A 14,481-nucleotide genomic window follows, 5' to 3' on the forward strand; every position below is an offset into this window, starting at 1 on the left:
GCAAAGGTGCAGGGGGTGCTGCAGAGCTTCTCAGGGACAGTGGAGGCAACATGAGCACAGCAGCCTGAGCTGGCCGGAGGGTCAGGGTGAACGCAGCGCACAGGCCTCGTGCAGAACACGGCTGCTGCTCAGCTGCCCCACACCTGGTGGGCATCACCGTGGGTCCAGTATGATGAGATCCTCTGATTTTTTTTTTTTTTTTTTTTTAAGGAAGCTATAAGCCTGAGTTTTCATTTGATATTGCCTTTTTTTTTTTTTTTGTCTCACTCTGTTGCCCAGGCTGGAGTGCAGCAGCATGATCTCAGCTTACCACAACCTCCACCTCCTGGATTCAAGTGAGTATCCTGCCTCAGCCTCCTGAGTAGCTGGGATTACAGGCACGCGCCACCATGCCCAGCTAATTTTTGTATTTTTTGTAGAGACAGGGTTTTGCCATGTTGGCCAGGCTGGTCTCAAACTCCTGGCCTCATGTGATCCACCTGCCTCGGCCTCCCAAACTGCTGGGATTACAGACATGAGCCACCACGCCAGGCCTGACATTGCCACACCTTTAAATATTCTAATTAAAATATATTTTTAAAAAATACTGTGTAAGCCAACCCCAGCCTGGAGGCCACGGGTTTCCCTAGAGTCAGTCACACATACAGATTTAGCCTTGGTTAATTCAACGGCCATTCTCTGAGGAGCTTCCCTCCGACAGGCGGCCCTGCAGTAAGCTAGGGACCCAGACAGAAATGGGACGCTCTCTGCGCCATGGGAGGCAAAAATACAAATTCCATCACCAAGAGGGCACGCCATGCGGTGTTGCTCTACACGGGTAAGCAAAGCTGCTGGGCCCACAGGAGAGAGAGCCCACAGGAGCCCTGGATCCTGCGGGACTTTGGATCCTACCCAGTGAGTGATCTCAGAACTTTGCGAGGCTGAGGCAGGGAGACTGCTTGAGGCCAGGAGGTTAAGACCCAGCCTAGGCAACAGAGCGAGACCCTGTCTTTAAAAAAAAAAAAATTAGGCCGGGAGCGGTGGCTCACGCCTGTGATCCCAGCACTATGGGACGCCGAGGTGGGCGGATCACGAGGTCAGGAAATCGAGACCATCCTGGCTAACATGGTGAAACCCTATCTCTACTAAAAATACAAAAAATTAGCCGCGTGTGGTGACGGGCACCTGTAGTCCCAGCTACCCGGGAGGCTGAGGCAGGAGAATGGCGTGAACCCGGGAGGCGGAGCTTGCAGTGAGCTGAGATTGTGCCACTGCACTCCAGCCTGAGTGAGACTCTGTCTCAAAAAAAAAAAAAAAAAAATTAGCTGGGCACAGTGGCATGTGCCTGTCCTCCCAGCTATTCAGGAGGTTGAGCATTCCCTAGGGCTCCCTTAGGGCATGAGCTGCCCCAGTGTGAAATGCTCTGTTCAGAGATGCAACCTGAGTAAGTGGGAGGGGACATGAAAGAGTCATTCATCATCATCATTATTATTATTACTGAGATGGGGTCTTGCTGTGTTGCCCAGGCTGGAGTGCAGTGGTGTGACCTCAGCACTCTGCAGCCTTGGCATCCCAGGCTCAGGTGATCCTCCCACCTCAGCCTCCTGAGTAGCTGGGACTACAGGAGTACGCTACCATGCCTGGCTTTTTTTTTTTTTTTTTTTTTTTTCCTGAGACGGAGTCTCGCCCTGTTGCCCAGGCTGGAGTGCAGTGGCGCGATCTCAGCTCACTGCAAGCTCCGCCTCCCGGGTTCACGCCATTCTCCTGCCTCAGCCTCCCAAGTAGCTGGGATTGCAGGCACCCGCCACCATGCCCGGCTAATTTTTTGTATTTTTTAGTAGAGACGGGGTTTCACCGGGTTAGCCAGGATGGTCTCGATCTGCTGACCTCGTGGCCCACCTACCTCGGCCTCCCAAAGTGCTGGGATTACAGGCATGAGCCACCACGCCTGGCTATGCCTGGCTAATTTTTGTATTTTTTTCATAGAGACAGGGTTTCGTCATGTTGCCGGGCTGATCTTGGAACTCCTGGGCTCAAAGCAATCCACCTGCCTCCGCCTCCTAAAGTGTGAGGATTCCAGGAGTGAGCCATCACGCCTGGCAGAAAGAGCCATTTATTATCATTACTACTACTATTATTATGAAAAAGAACTTGTTGCTCATCACCACTCCTCTCTAACAAGTCGTTAATTGCTGTTACAAACAGTCCAAAAGACCTCCCGGGAGGGATAAAACAATGTTCATGGAATAGAAGGCTCAATATTATAGGATGTCAACTCTTCCTATATTAATCTACAGATTCAATCCGATTCCAACAAAAATCCCACCAAGTGTTTTTTTTTTTTTAATGTGTTTGGCCCGGTACGGTGGCTCACACCTGTAATCCCAGCACTTTGGGAGGCCCAGGTGGACAGATCACTTGGGGTCAGGAGTTTGAGACTAGCCTGGCCAACGTGGTGAAACTCCATCTCTACTAAAAATACAAAAATTAGCCGGGCATCGTGGTGGGTGCTTGTAATCCCAGCAACCTGGGAGGCTGAAGCAAGAGAATTGCTTGAGCCCCGGAGGCTGAGGTTGCAGTGAACTGATTATCACGCCACTGCACTAGCCTGGGTGATGGGGCGAGACCCTGTCTCTAAAACAAAATAAATAAATGCCAATTCTAGAAGCCACCAGAAATCATGGTGAAAATGCCTGATACAGCCCTGGACCGCATACTTTCCCCATGCTAAGCCCTATCACTCCTCACAGTTCTGTTGCTATAAACCACCTGTGCTCACTGAAATACAGGTAGCCAGGGACACTGATGTGGGATTTAGGGTAGGAGGTCTAGGCTTGAGGCCTGGCTGTATCAGTTAGGTGACCTTCCTGAGCCTAAGTTTTCTCGTATTTTTTATAGAGACAGGGTCTTGCTATGTTGCCCAGGCTGGTCTCGAATTCCTGGGCTTAAGCAATCCTCCTGCCTTGACCTCCCAAAGAGCTGGGATCACAAGCGTGAACCACTACATCCAACTTCCTGTTTTGTAAAATAACATCTACAGGCTGAATGTCCCTAATCTAAAAGTCTGAAATCTGAAACTTTTTGAGCATCAACATGATCCTCAAAGGGAAGAATCTTTGGAGCATTTCAGATTTTCAGATGAGAAATGCTCAGCTGGTGAGCATAATGCAAACATTCCAAAGTCCAAACTCTGAAACACTTCTGGCCACAAGCACTTCAGATAAGGAATACTCTCCTTATGGGTAATTAACAAACCAACACTATCCTTTTTATTGTTTATTGTAGAGATGGGGTCTCCCTATGTTGCTCAGGCTGGTCTTGAACTCCTGGCTCAAGCGATCTTTGTGCCTCAGCCTCCCAAAGCACTGGGATTACAGGCGTAAGCCACCACGCCAGGCCTATTAACACTATCTTAGGAGACTAACACTATCTTAGGAGGCCTATTAACACTAAATTAGGAGCAGCATGGCAAAGTAGAGAAAACATGGCTTGTGGAGCTTGCCGACTTCATTCAAAAGCCAACTCCGCCGTGACTTAGAAGTTAGGTGACTTTGGGCAAACTCCGTAATCCCTGGCACTTCGGTTTCTTCATCCGCAAATGGGCTGTTAATGACTTCATGGAAGGGCTCTTGTAAGATTAGAGATGATATTAATAAAAAGGTTAAAAATAATAACACACAGCCAGGCACGGTGCCTCATACCTGTAATCCCAACACTTTGGGAGGCTGAGGTAGGCAGACTGCTTGAGCCTGGGAGTTGCAGACCAGCCTGGGCAACATGGTCAGATGCCCATTTGTACAAAAATTACAAAAATTAGCCAAGCGTGGTGGTGCACGCCTGTAGTCCCAGCTGCTTGGGAGGCCAAAGTGGGAGGATCTCTTGAGCCTGGGAGGTGGAGGTTGCAGTGAGCCGAGATCATGCCAGTGTATTCCAGCCTGAACAACAGATTGAGACCCTGCCTCAAAAAAATAAAAATAAATAGTAACAATCAATAACATCTGAGAGCCTACTACGCACCAGGAACTGAACAAAGAGCTCTATGATTGATTAACTCAGTTTTCACAGCCTTATGAGGTAAGTACTATCACTACCTCCAGCTTACAGTTGGGGACACAGACTTGGAAAGATGAAGTCACCTGGCCAATGTCAGATGGCTAATGTGGGAGAGTCAGGACTCAACCTCAGTCACCCAACTTCAGGGTCCACAATTTAGCCATGGTACTAGAAATATTTCTCTTGTACAGTGTACAGGTAAAAGCCCTGGCCACAGCAGGTATCCAGTGTGATTTAATGAGGGAAGAGAAAAGACTCTGGAAACTTCAGACCTCCACACACATAAGGTTAGAAGATCATGATGAGGTGGAGGGAACAGAGTTTCAGCATCCTGGTGAAGAGAAACAGTGAGAATCAACAAAATACAAGTGCTCTGGGACCCCACAGCTCCCACAGTCTATGGGTTTTACTTCAAGTTCATCTTATAAGGCCAGGGAGGTGATGTGAGAACAGATGAGCTATGAGAGGAATGTTGCCTCCCTTGGTGGCAGCTCCACAGGCTCCCAGGGCCCACCCATGTCCTCACTCAGGGTGGGGGCGCAGAACTTCCATTTTACAGATAAGGGAACGAGGGCCAGTTCAGGAGCTGGGTCCTGGACCCTGGTCTCTTTATCTTGAGTACTATGTTTTTTTGTTTTTTTGTTTTTTTTTAATCAAAAGTACTATTCCACACCAGGAATGCACCGTGTACCAGCCCTGGACAAGATGGGCTGGATTCCAGCTGATCTGCCCTTCCTATCTCAGGCCCTCTGCTCTAAAGTCCTTTCAGCATCAGGGTGTGGCTCTACCTTTAAGAACCTGCCCAACACCCCTCCTGCAGGACACAGTCCAATCCCCACACCAGAGGGAATTCCTTCTCTCTTAGGGCTGGCAAAGCCTGTCTCTCCAGCCTGGCCCTGCAACCTCCCAGGCATCTGGCCCCGGGCACGTCCCAGAACCCCTCTGAGAGCATAAATGAGGCAACCCAGCTGCCTAACGCACGGCGCTGTTGCAAGGAGGCCCTGATTAGACAATGTAGGATAAAGCAGTTCACAAGGCATTTCTAAAAAGTAAGTTGTGGCCAGGTGCGGTAGCTCACGCCTATAATCCCAGCACTTTGGGAGGCAGAGGCAGGCGGCTCACCTGAGGTTGGCAGTTTGAGACCAGCCTGGCCAACATGGTGAACCCCATCTCTACTAAAAATACAAAAATTAGCCGGGCGTGGTGGCTTGTGCCTGTAGTCCCAGGTACTCGGGAGACTGAGGCACGAGAACCCAGGAGGTGGAGGTTGCAGTGAGCCGAGACTGAGCCACTGCACTCCAGCCTGGGTGACAACAGCAAAAGTCCGTCTCAAAAAAAAAAAAAGTATGTTGCAACACCCTCATTTTCCAGCTTCCTTAACGTAAATGCCAGCTCTGTGGTCCTTATCGTGCCCGTCATAGTGCCTGGCATAAAATACAATCAATGCAAACACTACACAGCTCCTATCCCTCAGGGACAGTGCTAGGTGAGTTTACAAACTCTTCCTCATTTAAGACAAAAGCCCCACGAGACTGGGACTACTGCCTCCATTTGGCAGATGAGGAAACCGAGGCAGAATGAGGGTAAGGTCTTGCCCAGGGTTCACCCACCACTAGAGTGTAAGCTTGATGAAGACAGCATTCATGTATTTTCTTCACAGCTGCGGCCACACGCCTTAAGATAGTGTCTGGGACACGCAGGTAGGACCTTAGGAAGTATTTGCTCAGTAAGTCAATGATGGAGATAAGATTGAACTCAGTTTTTTTATTGCTGTTGTTTGTTTTTTTGAGATGGACTCTGTCTCCTAGGCTGGAGTGCAGTGGTGCATTCTTTGCTCACTGCAACCTCTGCCTCCTGGGTTCAAGCGATTCTCCTGCCTCAGCTTCCCCAGTAGCTGGAATTACAGGTGTGCACCACCACTCCCAGCTAGTTTTTGTATTTCTGGTAGAGATGGGGTTTCGCCATGTTGGCCAGGCTGGTCTCGAACTCCTGACCTCAGGTGATTTCTCCCACCTCGGCCTCCCAATGTGCTGGAATTACAGACGTGAGCCACTGAGCCTGGCCCTGAACCCAGTTTTTAAAGATGTAAAACTAATTCCCTGTCCATGGTATAAGAATTGTGTTGCGTGAATATTTGCTTTACTGTGTGAAGGCTGTAAGTATTCTGGCGGGAAGGGCTGACACCCAGCTTGGAATAGGGAATTGGGATTTGATGTGAGCTGCATGCTTCACCATGCCCAGCCTTGGAGAATGACTTTTCCATGTGGCTTGTTCCTCCCAAGACAGTCACAGCCTTGGACTGGAGCTGACATGACAGACGGACCCCACTGGTGTCAGCACCAGCCCGGGATGGTCCTGGGGTGCAAGCTAAGGCTGCAGCTGGGACTGGGTCCCCTGCAGGCAGACAGAATGAAAGGGGTTCTGGTCTGAGAATGGCTCCCAATCCTGCGCCTGAAGACCTGCCCCTTGCCAAATCCAGGGAGTCCCTGAATGCAGCAGGCCCGTGCCCCTGGAGTTCCCTCAGCCCAGACCTGACCTGGCAGGACCCCACTCAAACCTGGCCGCGGGCCTCTGCAGTCTGAGATTGGTGTTAAACACAGCCAAGCGTAACCACAGGAAGTGATTGTGGCTGCAGGACCCTAAAGTCTGGAGAATGACTTTTCCGTGTGGCTTATGGAAATCAATCTTGGAGACACAGGGATGCAGTCACTTAGGCAGACCTTCGGTATCATTTTTTCCTATCGACATACCATCTGTATTATTATTTCCTTAACGTTTTTCTTTTAACGAATCCATCTTTTTCACTTATTCTTAAAAGGAAGCTTCATGAAAAGTTTAAAAGAGCAACAAAATAAGGCCTGTCCAGAGATTTTGTGCTCATTAGCACACAGCGTTCCAGGTGGCTATAGCCTTAAAAGACTTTAAAATGTCAATTCTAGGTTGGGTACTGTGGCTCATGCCTGTAATCCCAACACTTTGGGAGACCGAGGTGTGCGGATCGCTTGAGTCCAGGAGTTCGAGACCAGCCTGGGCAACACGGTGACTCCCTGTCTCTATAAAAAAAAATATAAAACTTGACTGGGCGTGGCGGCTCACACCTGTAATCCCAGTTACTCAGGCAGCTGAGGCAAGAGAATCACTTGAACCCAGGGAGGCAGAGGTTGCAGTGAGCTGAGATCACACCACTGAACTCCAGACTGGATGACAGAACAAGACTCCGCCTCAAAAAATAAAAAATAAAAAATAATTAGCTGGGCACAGTGATGCACACCTTTAGTCCCTGCTACTTGGGGGGCTGAGGTGGGAAGATTGCCTGAGCCTGGGAGGTGGAGACTGCAGTGAACCTTGATCATGCCACTGCCATTGCACTGGGCAATACAGTGAGACCATGTCTCCAAATAAATAAATAAAAGGGAAAAAAGGGTTCCAGCTCTAGTGCTGCTATTGCTGGCTCATGACCTTGGCAGGCCCGTTAACACCCTTGAGCCCGAGGTTCTTAATCTGAAAACTGGTGTCATTTTCGGAATGCTTCCTCTGAAGGTCAAATAAACAGCAGATAGAAAAGGGCCTTATATAAACCCCACATAGGAGATGATTAAGGGAGAGCTGAAGCACAATCTAGCAAGAAGGCAAAACCCAAGAGTCGCCCCAAAATGCTACAAGGAACCTTGCTTCTTTCAGCCTGAGGCCCGTGGGCAGGACACTGCTCGGAGTGGTGACAGAAGAGGGACAGAGAGAGGAGGCTGAGAGGTGGCACTTACAATGTCTGAATTTTGGTGAACTCAGGGACTTCCTCTTTTTTCTTTCTAAAGAGGAACCAGTAGGTTAGGAGGCCCACGATGACTGAAAACAGAATCACGTCCGTCATGCTGAAAAGAGATACTTCTTCGGCCACCGCCTCGGACACGGTGGAGCTGGTGTCCACGTGGGAGTCCCCCATGTTGATCATGAAACTGTTAGGAGACAGAAACAGCAGACGTCAGCACCGGGGAGCAGGATGCCCCTGAGGCTGGCTGGGGTGCCCACCTGAATGCTGGGCCTCATGCCCCTGGGGCTGCAGAAAATGGTCACTGCACTGGGTAGGAGGAGCGGCTCACCAAGCCAGGTTCCTGCCAAGACAGCCACAGCCTTGGACTGAGGCTGACACAACAGACGGCCCCCAGTGGTGTCAGCACCAGCCCAGCGTGGTCCTGGGGTGCAAGCTAAGGCTGCCGCTGGGACTGAGTCCCCGGTAGACAGACAGAATGATAGCCACTGACTCAGTGTGCTGGAACTTCCTCCAATCCCACAAGGACACTGCACGGTGGCAGGAGGGAGTCCACGCGAGACAGGACCACTTTGCAGCAAACCCTTTCCCCAACTGTGTGGCTGGCTGGGGTTGTCCTAAATCCTGCGTGCTCCAAAAGTCTCCAGGCCTGGCCCTTGAGTGGTTCCTGATATTCACGAGCCTTGGACTATCCTGCCTGGCAAGAGTGTCTCTGTGTTCCTAAGACCTTGGGCTATGAAGACAGTTCCTGTTAACAATGAGATGTCTGGTGAATGCCCGCTTTCCTATGCCTGGGTGTCTTTTTTTGTTTGTCTTTTTTAAGAGACAGAGTCTTGCTCTGTTACCCAGGCTGGAGTGCAGTGGTGCAACCACAGCTCACAGCCTCAAACTCCTGGGCTCAAGTGATCCTCTCAGCCTTCCAAGTAGAACTTCTATGATTACTGGGGTGTGCCACTGCATTCATTTTTAATTTTTTTTCCTACTGACAGGGGCTTGCTATATCTCAAACTCCTGGGCTCAAGTGGTTCCCCTGGTTTGGCCTCCCAAAGCACTGGGATTACAGGCATGAGGCCCTGTGCCTGGGGTTTCGAATCGTGCTGTATCGGTCCGATGTCTGTGGGTACTGGAGATGGAATAAGCAAGCCTTCGGACCCAGACGCTCCACGCCTACACAACTGACCCACCAATAAAAACCCCGGAAACCTTGGCTTGGGTGACCTTCCGTAGGTGTCAGTTCTTCACAGGTGCTCTCACACATCGTTGCTGGGAGAATTAAGTGTGACCAGCAATGATGGAAACTCGTGTGTGACCACCTGGACACTCACGCCTGGCCTCTCCTGGACTCTGCCTTATGTGCCCTTGACCTTTCCTGATTTTAATTTGCATCATTTTGCTGTAATAAACTGTCATCGTAGGCAAAAAGCTTTCCTGAGTTCCGTGAGTCCTGGTGAATCACTGAATCAGAGGCAGTCTTGGGGAACCCCCATGTCACCAGCCTAGTTCCCTCGAAAGATGCTCAACTGGTCTTTCCACCACCGACACCTGATAGGCAGATCTGACATGAGTCAACAAAGGTCCAAGTGAGAGTCCCTGAAACAGCAGCTTCGGCTGCTTACCGAGGAGGCTGGGTTCAGCCCTGAAGTTCACATCATTCCATTTTGCAATCACGGAGATGACCGACTGGGTTTCTTTCACCACAAGCAGAGCACCCAGACTTAATCAGGAAAGCCTGAGTCATGTGTCAGCAATTAGGCAATGAAAGACCATGTTCTAGCTGACTGCCAATGGCTGTCACTGTCACCAGGAAACCACAGGGCTGGTCTGCGAAGCTAGGGCATCCGAGGGTTGTGGGCATCAGTCTACCCCTACACAACCTGCTGGGAACAGGCCATTCAGGACAGGCCCGTGAGCTTGGGTCTTTGCTTTCTCACTAATCTGAGATGCTTTTCCAATGGTTTGAGCTCATCTCAATTTAGCTTTTTTCTTTCTTTTTTATTTTATTTTTTTGAGATACAGTCTCTCTCTGTCGCCCTGGCTGGAGTGCAATGGCGCCATCTCAACTCACGGCAACCTCCACCTCCCGGGTTCAAGCGATTCTCTTGCCTCAGCCTCCAGAGTACCTGGGACTACAGGTGCCCGCCAACACTCCTGGGCTGATTTTGTATTTTTAGTAGAGACGGGGTTTCACTATGTCAGCCAGGCTGGTCTCGAACTCCTGACCTCAGGTCATCCACCCACCTCGGCCTCCCAAAGTGCTGGGATTACAGGCGTGAGCCACTGTGCCTGGCCTCAATTTGGCTTTTTTGATATGACTTTTTTTTTTGGCGGGGGGGGGAACAGAGCCTCGCTTTGTCACCCAGGCTGGAGTGCAGTGATGCGATCTCGGCTCACTGCAACCTCTGCCTCCCGGGTTCAAGTGATTCTCCTGCCTCAGCCTCCTGAGCAGCTGGGACTACAGGCACACGCCACTGCACCCAGCTAATTTTTGTATTTTTAGCAAAGACAGAGTTTCACCATGTTGGTCAGGCTGGTCTCAAACTCCTGACCTCATGATCCACCTGCCTCGGCCTCCCAAAGTGCTGGGATGACAAGCATCAGCCACCGCACCTGGCCAGGTTTTTTGATACGACATTAAAGGACAAAGTGAATTCTGTTGTCCCCAGAGAAAACCATTTATATTTAATCTTATTAACACATTTAATATTTGCTTAATGCTAGTCATATCAGGATCTCTGTCAAGCTTATGAGCCACCTGTCACATTTTCATAGAACCAGACGGAGAGGCATTTAGGATCTGCTTTGACAGATTCTGGAAGGACTTGTCCCGCAGAATCATGAGGCAGCAGACACTCAGGGCCTGACTGGAACCAGTTGGGAGTGCCATGGTGACAGAGGAACTCCCCTAGCTGTCTAGCTGTTATCTATCACAAGGCAGCAGCCAAGAAACTTGCGCTGCCTGTCCCTCACCCTCCTCCCTTCTAATTCCCCAAGTGACCGGTCCCCTCATTTTCCAGAAGAGATCTAATGCCCATGAAGTGAAGTCCTTCTCGACACAGACTCAAGCTGACTGCATAACTCATGGCAGTTCCTACTAATAAATCGACGACGCTGGGAGTGAGGTTAACGCACATCTGCACCCACGTAATCACTGCAAGAGACTCCTGACGGACGTGCCATTCCCCACACAGCGGCCAGGGGGATGCTTTACAAAGGAAGTCAGGTTGGCCAGGCACAGTGGCCCACGCCTATAACCCCAGCACTTTGGGAGGCCGAGGTGGGTGGATCACGAGGTCAGGAGATTGAGACCATCCTGGCTAACACGCTGAAACCCCATCTCTACTTACAAAAAAAAAAATACAAAAAATTAGCCGGGCATGGTGGCAGGCGCATGTAGTCCCAGCTACAGGAGGGACTGTAGTCCCAGCCACAGAGGAGGGAGGCTGAGGTTGGAGAACGGTGTGAACCCAGAAGGCGGAGCTTGCAGTGAGCCAAGATCGCGCCACAGCACTCCAGCCTGGGTGACAGAGCGAGATTCCGTCTCTAAAAAAAAAAAAAAAAAAAAAAAAGATCAAAACCCTGAGATGGGCCAGGCACGGTGGCTCATGCCTGTAATCCTAGCACTTTGGGAGGCCGAGGCAGGCAGATCACCTGAGGTCAGGAGTTTGAGACAAGCCTGGCCAACATGGTGAAACCCTGTCTCTACTAAAAATACAAAAATTAGCCAGATGCAATGGCACGCACCTGTAATCCCAGCTACTCAGGTGGCTGAGGCTGGAGAATCACTTGAACCTGGGAAGCGGAGGTTGCAGTGAGCTGAGATCACACCACTGCACTCCAGACTCCAGCCTGGGGAACAGAGTGAGACTCCACCTCAAAAAAACAACAAAAACAAAAACCCTGAAATGTCTTCACATTATACTTCATACAAAAACCTAAAGTGGCCGGGTACAGTGGCTCATGCCTGTAATCCCAGCACTTTGGGAGGCCGAGGCGGGTGGATCGTGAGGTCAGGTGTTCAAGACTAGCCTGGCCAACATAGCTAAACTCTGTCTACTAAAAATACAGAAATTAGCCAGGCATGGTGGGGTGTGCCTGCAGTCCCAGCTACTTGGGGAGGCTGAGGCAGGAGAATCGCTTGAACCTGGGAGGTGGAGGTTGTAATGAGCCGCGATCATGCCACTCCTCCAGCCTGGGTGACAGAGCGAGACTCCATCTCAAAAACAACAACAAAGCCCTGAAGTCTTTACATAGCTCATAAGGCCCATTACCATCTGGCCCTTGGAAGCCACACTCCCACCACCCACATTTCTTCTTTTTTTTTTTTTTTGAGACGGAGTCTGCGCTGTCTCCCAGGCTGGAGTGCAGTGGCGTGATCTCGGCTCACTGCAAGCTCCGCCTCCTGAGTTCACGCCATTCTCCTGCCTCAGCCTCCAGAGTAGCTGGGACTACAGGCGCCCGCCACCACGCCTGGCTAATGTTTTTTATTTTTTAGTGGAGATGGGGTTTCACCGTGTTAGCCAGGATGGTCTCGATCTCCTGACCTCATGACCCGCCCACCTCGGCCTCCCAAAGTGCTGGGATTACAGGTGTGAGCCACAGCGCCTGGTCTCCTACCACCCATATTTCTTACTACGCTCCCCTTCTTCACATCTTGCAGGTCACACCGGTCTCCTTCTGTTTCAGGGCCTTTGCACATGGCCATCTCGTTATTTGCAAAATTCACTCCCTCATTTAAATTTCTGCTCAGATGTCACCCACCATCTCAGAGAGACTACGCCTGAGAATAGAATCTACAACTGCCCCCTGGCCACAATCCCTACCCTCTGACCCCTCAACGGAGCTTATCCCTACCTGAAATTATATTATACATTACCCCACCACTAGCTATCTCCCTGACTAGAGGGTCAGCCCTACAAGGGCAGGGACTTGGCTTAGTTCACAGACTGGCATATGAGCATTTATGTTGATTTGTTGAATAAACAAACGTGATCAGAAGGCAAGAACCTTCTGATTTTCGGGTACCTGGATTGGCAGTGCTTGGCTTACAGACTATGGAATGCCTTTACAATCTGAAAACCACACTACAACTCCATCAGGACAGTCTGCGAGGCCGACTCTATTCCCTCCTCTTCACGCTGCCTGTCTCTAACACCTGCACTCCCAGCTTCTTTCAGCCTCTTCCCTGAGTTCAGAGTCAGGACCACACAGTCTCACGAAGCTAAGGAAACTAATGCGTGACACCACAGAAAGGAACAGGAGCTGCTCCTTGAGGCTGTGACTGACTCCCTGCAGCCAACAGGGTTGGCGCTTGACCCTGAGTGGCCCCCAGCCCCGACCAGCACACTGGGCACTCCCAGCGCTCAGCCTGGAGGCTCCACAGAACGAGAATGTTCCCAGCAGCTTTGACTCTGAAATATCAAACTACTTCTGAGAGAAGACAGGTGTGGCAGGAAGGACTCAGCCATCACTTTATCCAAGGCCCTGAGCTACAGATGAGGCTACAAGGGGTAAGCACCTCACCCGAGGGGCAAAACGAGAAATAGGCCCAGCTTCCCAGCGGGCTGTGCTCACCGCCCTCTACTTAGGACATGGGTCTCTCTCTCACTCAGTGTGAGCTCCTGGAGGGAAGAGCAGCATCTCAGGCACCTCTGCGTCTGGCATGCGATGGGAAAGGAAGGCCTCTCAAGGAGGTTAAGCTTGGAGGAATCCCAGGATCCAAGCAGGGTACCTGGGGGCTGAGGCCACAGATGAGTCCCTGGGTTAAGAAACTTAACCATTTTCCCCTTGATGCACACACAGACACCCACCATCTCTCCAGCCCCACCGTGAGCCACTCTCCAGCTCGCACCTTTGTGGTCCTGCCCCAGAGCCTGACAGGTGTCTGAGATGCTCCTCCTCTCGCAGTTCGTACTCATTCTTCAGACCTCAGCTCCACCGTCACCTCCCCAGCACACACTTCCCTGGCGCAGAATCCAGTGCGCAATAACTACTCAAGGGAATGAAGGGAATCGGTGAAAGTATTATGATACATGCAACATGAAATGTGCAGGAATCAAAAACATTAAGTGCAAAGATTTAAAACACACTTTGGGGCTTGCCACGGTGGTTCACACCTATAATCTCAGCACTTTGGGAGGCTGAGACAGGCACATCACTTGAGGTCAGGAGTTTGAGGCCAGCCTGGCCAACATGGTGAAACCCCATCTCTACTGAAAATACAAAAATTAGCCAGGCGTGGTGGCGGGTGCCTGTAATTCCAGTCACTCGGGAGGCTGAGGCAGGAGAATCGCTTGAACCCGGGAGGCGGAGGTTGCAGTGAGCCAAGATCGTGCCACTTGCACTCCAGCCTGGGCAACAAAGCAAGACTCTGTCCCAAGCAATCAATAAACAAATAAAATACACGTTGGGCTTCTAGTGTACCTATCTGGACAGATCCCAAATGTCCTTCGTTTGTGGAGCCCCTCTATCTCAGCAAATTTTTCACGGTATCCGTAGGCCAAAAAAATGCCTAACAGTTTCACGTATAAAGTAGTTAGGTCCGAACAATCACTGCAAACCCAGCTTCGCAAAGATGTAAAATCCTAAGAAGGAACGCAGCAAGGATCTCATGTTGGAACTGTGAACTGTCCCAAGCTAGCACTTTGCATGGAGTTCAATAGAATTAAACATCTGCCGCATTTGCG

At 50.5% G+C, this 14,481-nt stretch overlaps 1 protein-coding gene across 4 annotated transcripts in view; it reads right to left on the bottom strand.

The window, feature by feature from the left end:
* Positions 1-14,481, bottom strand: part of POR (cytochrome p450 oxidoreductase) — a 77,861-nt gene that overhangs the window by 26,444 nt on the left and 36,936 nt on the right. For all 4 annotated transcript variants that reach the window (XM_045389663.2, XM_005549338.4, XM_005549337.4 and 1 more), the window contains exon 2: positions 7,794-7,985. In XM_045389663.2, coding sequence (XP_045245598.1) covers positions 7,794-7,981 — 188 coding nt within the window. In that variant the 5' untranslated portion in view covers positions 7,982-7,985. The remainder of the gene's footprint in view (positions 1-7,793; positions 7,986-14,481) is intronic.

The sequence above is a fragment of the Macaca fascicularis genome, chromosome 3 (assembly GCF_037993035.2).
Source record: "Macaca fascicularis isolate 582-1 chromosome 3, T2T-MFA8v1.1".
In the NCBI taxonomy this organism is placed as follows: Eukaryota; Metazoa; Chordata; class Mammalia; order Primates; family Cercopithecidae; genus Macaca; species Macaca fascicularis.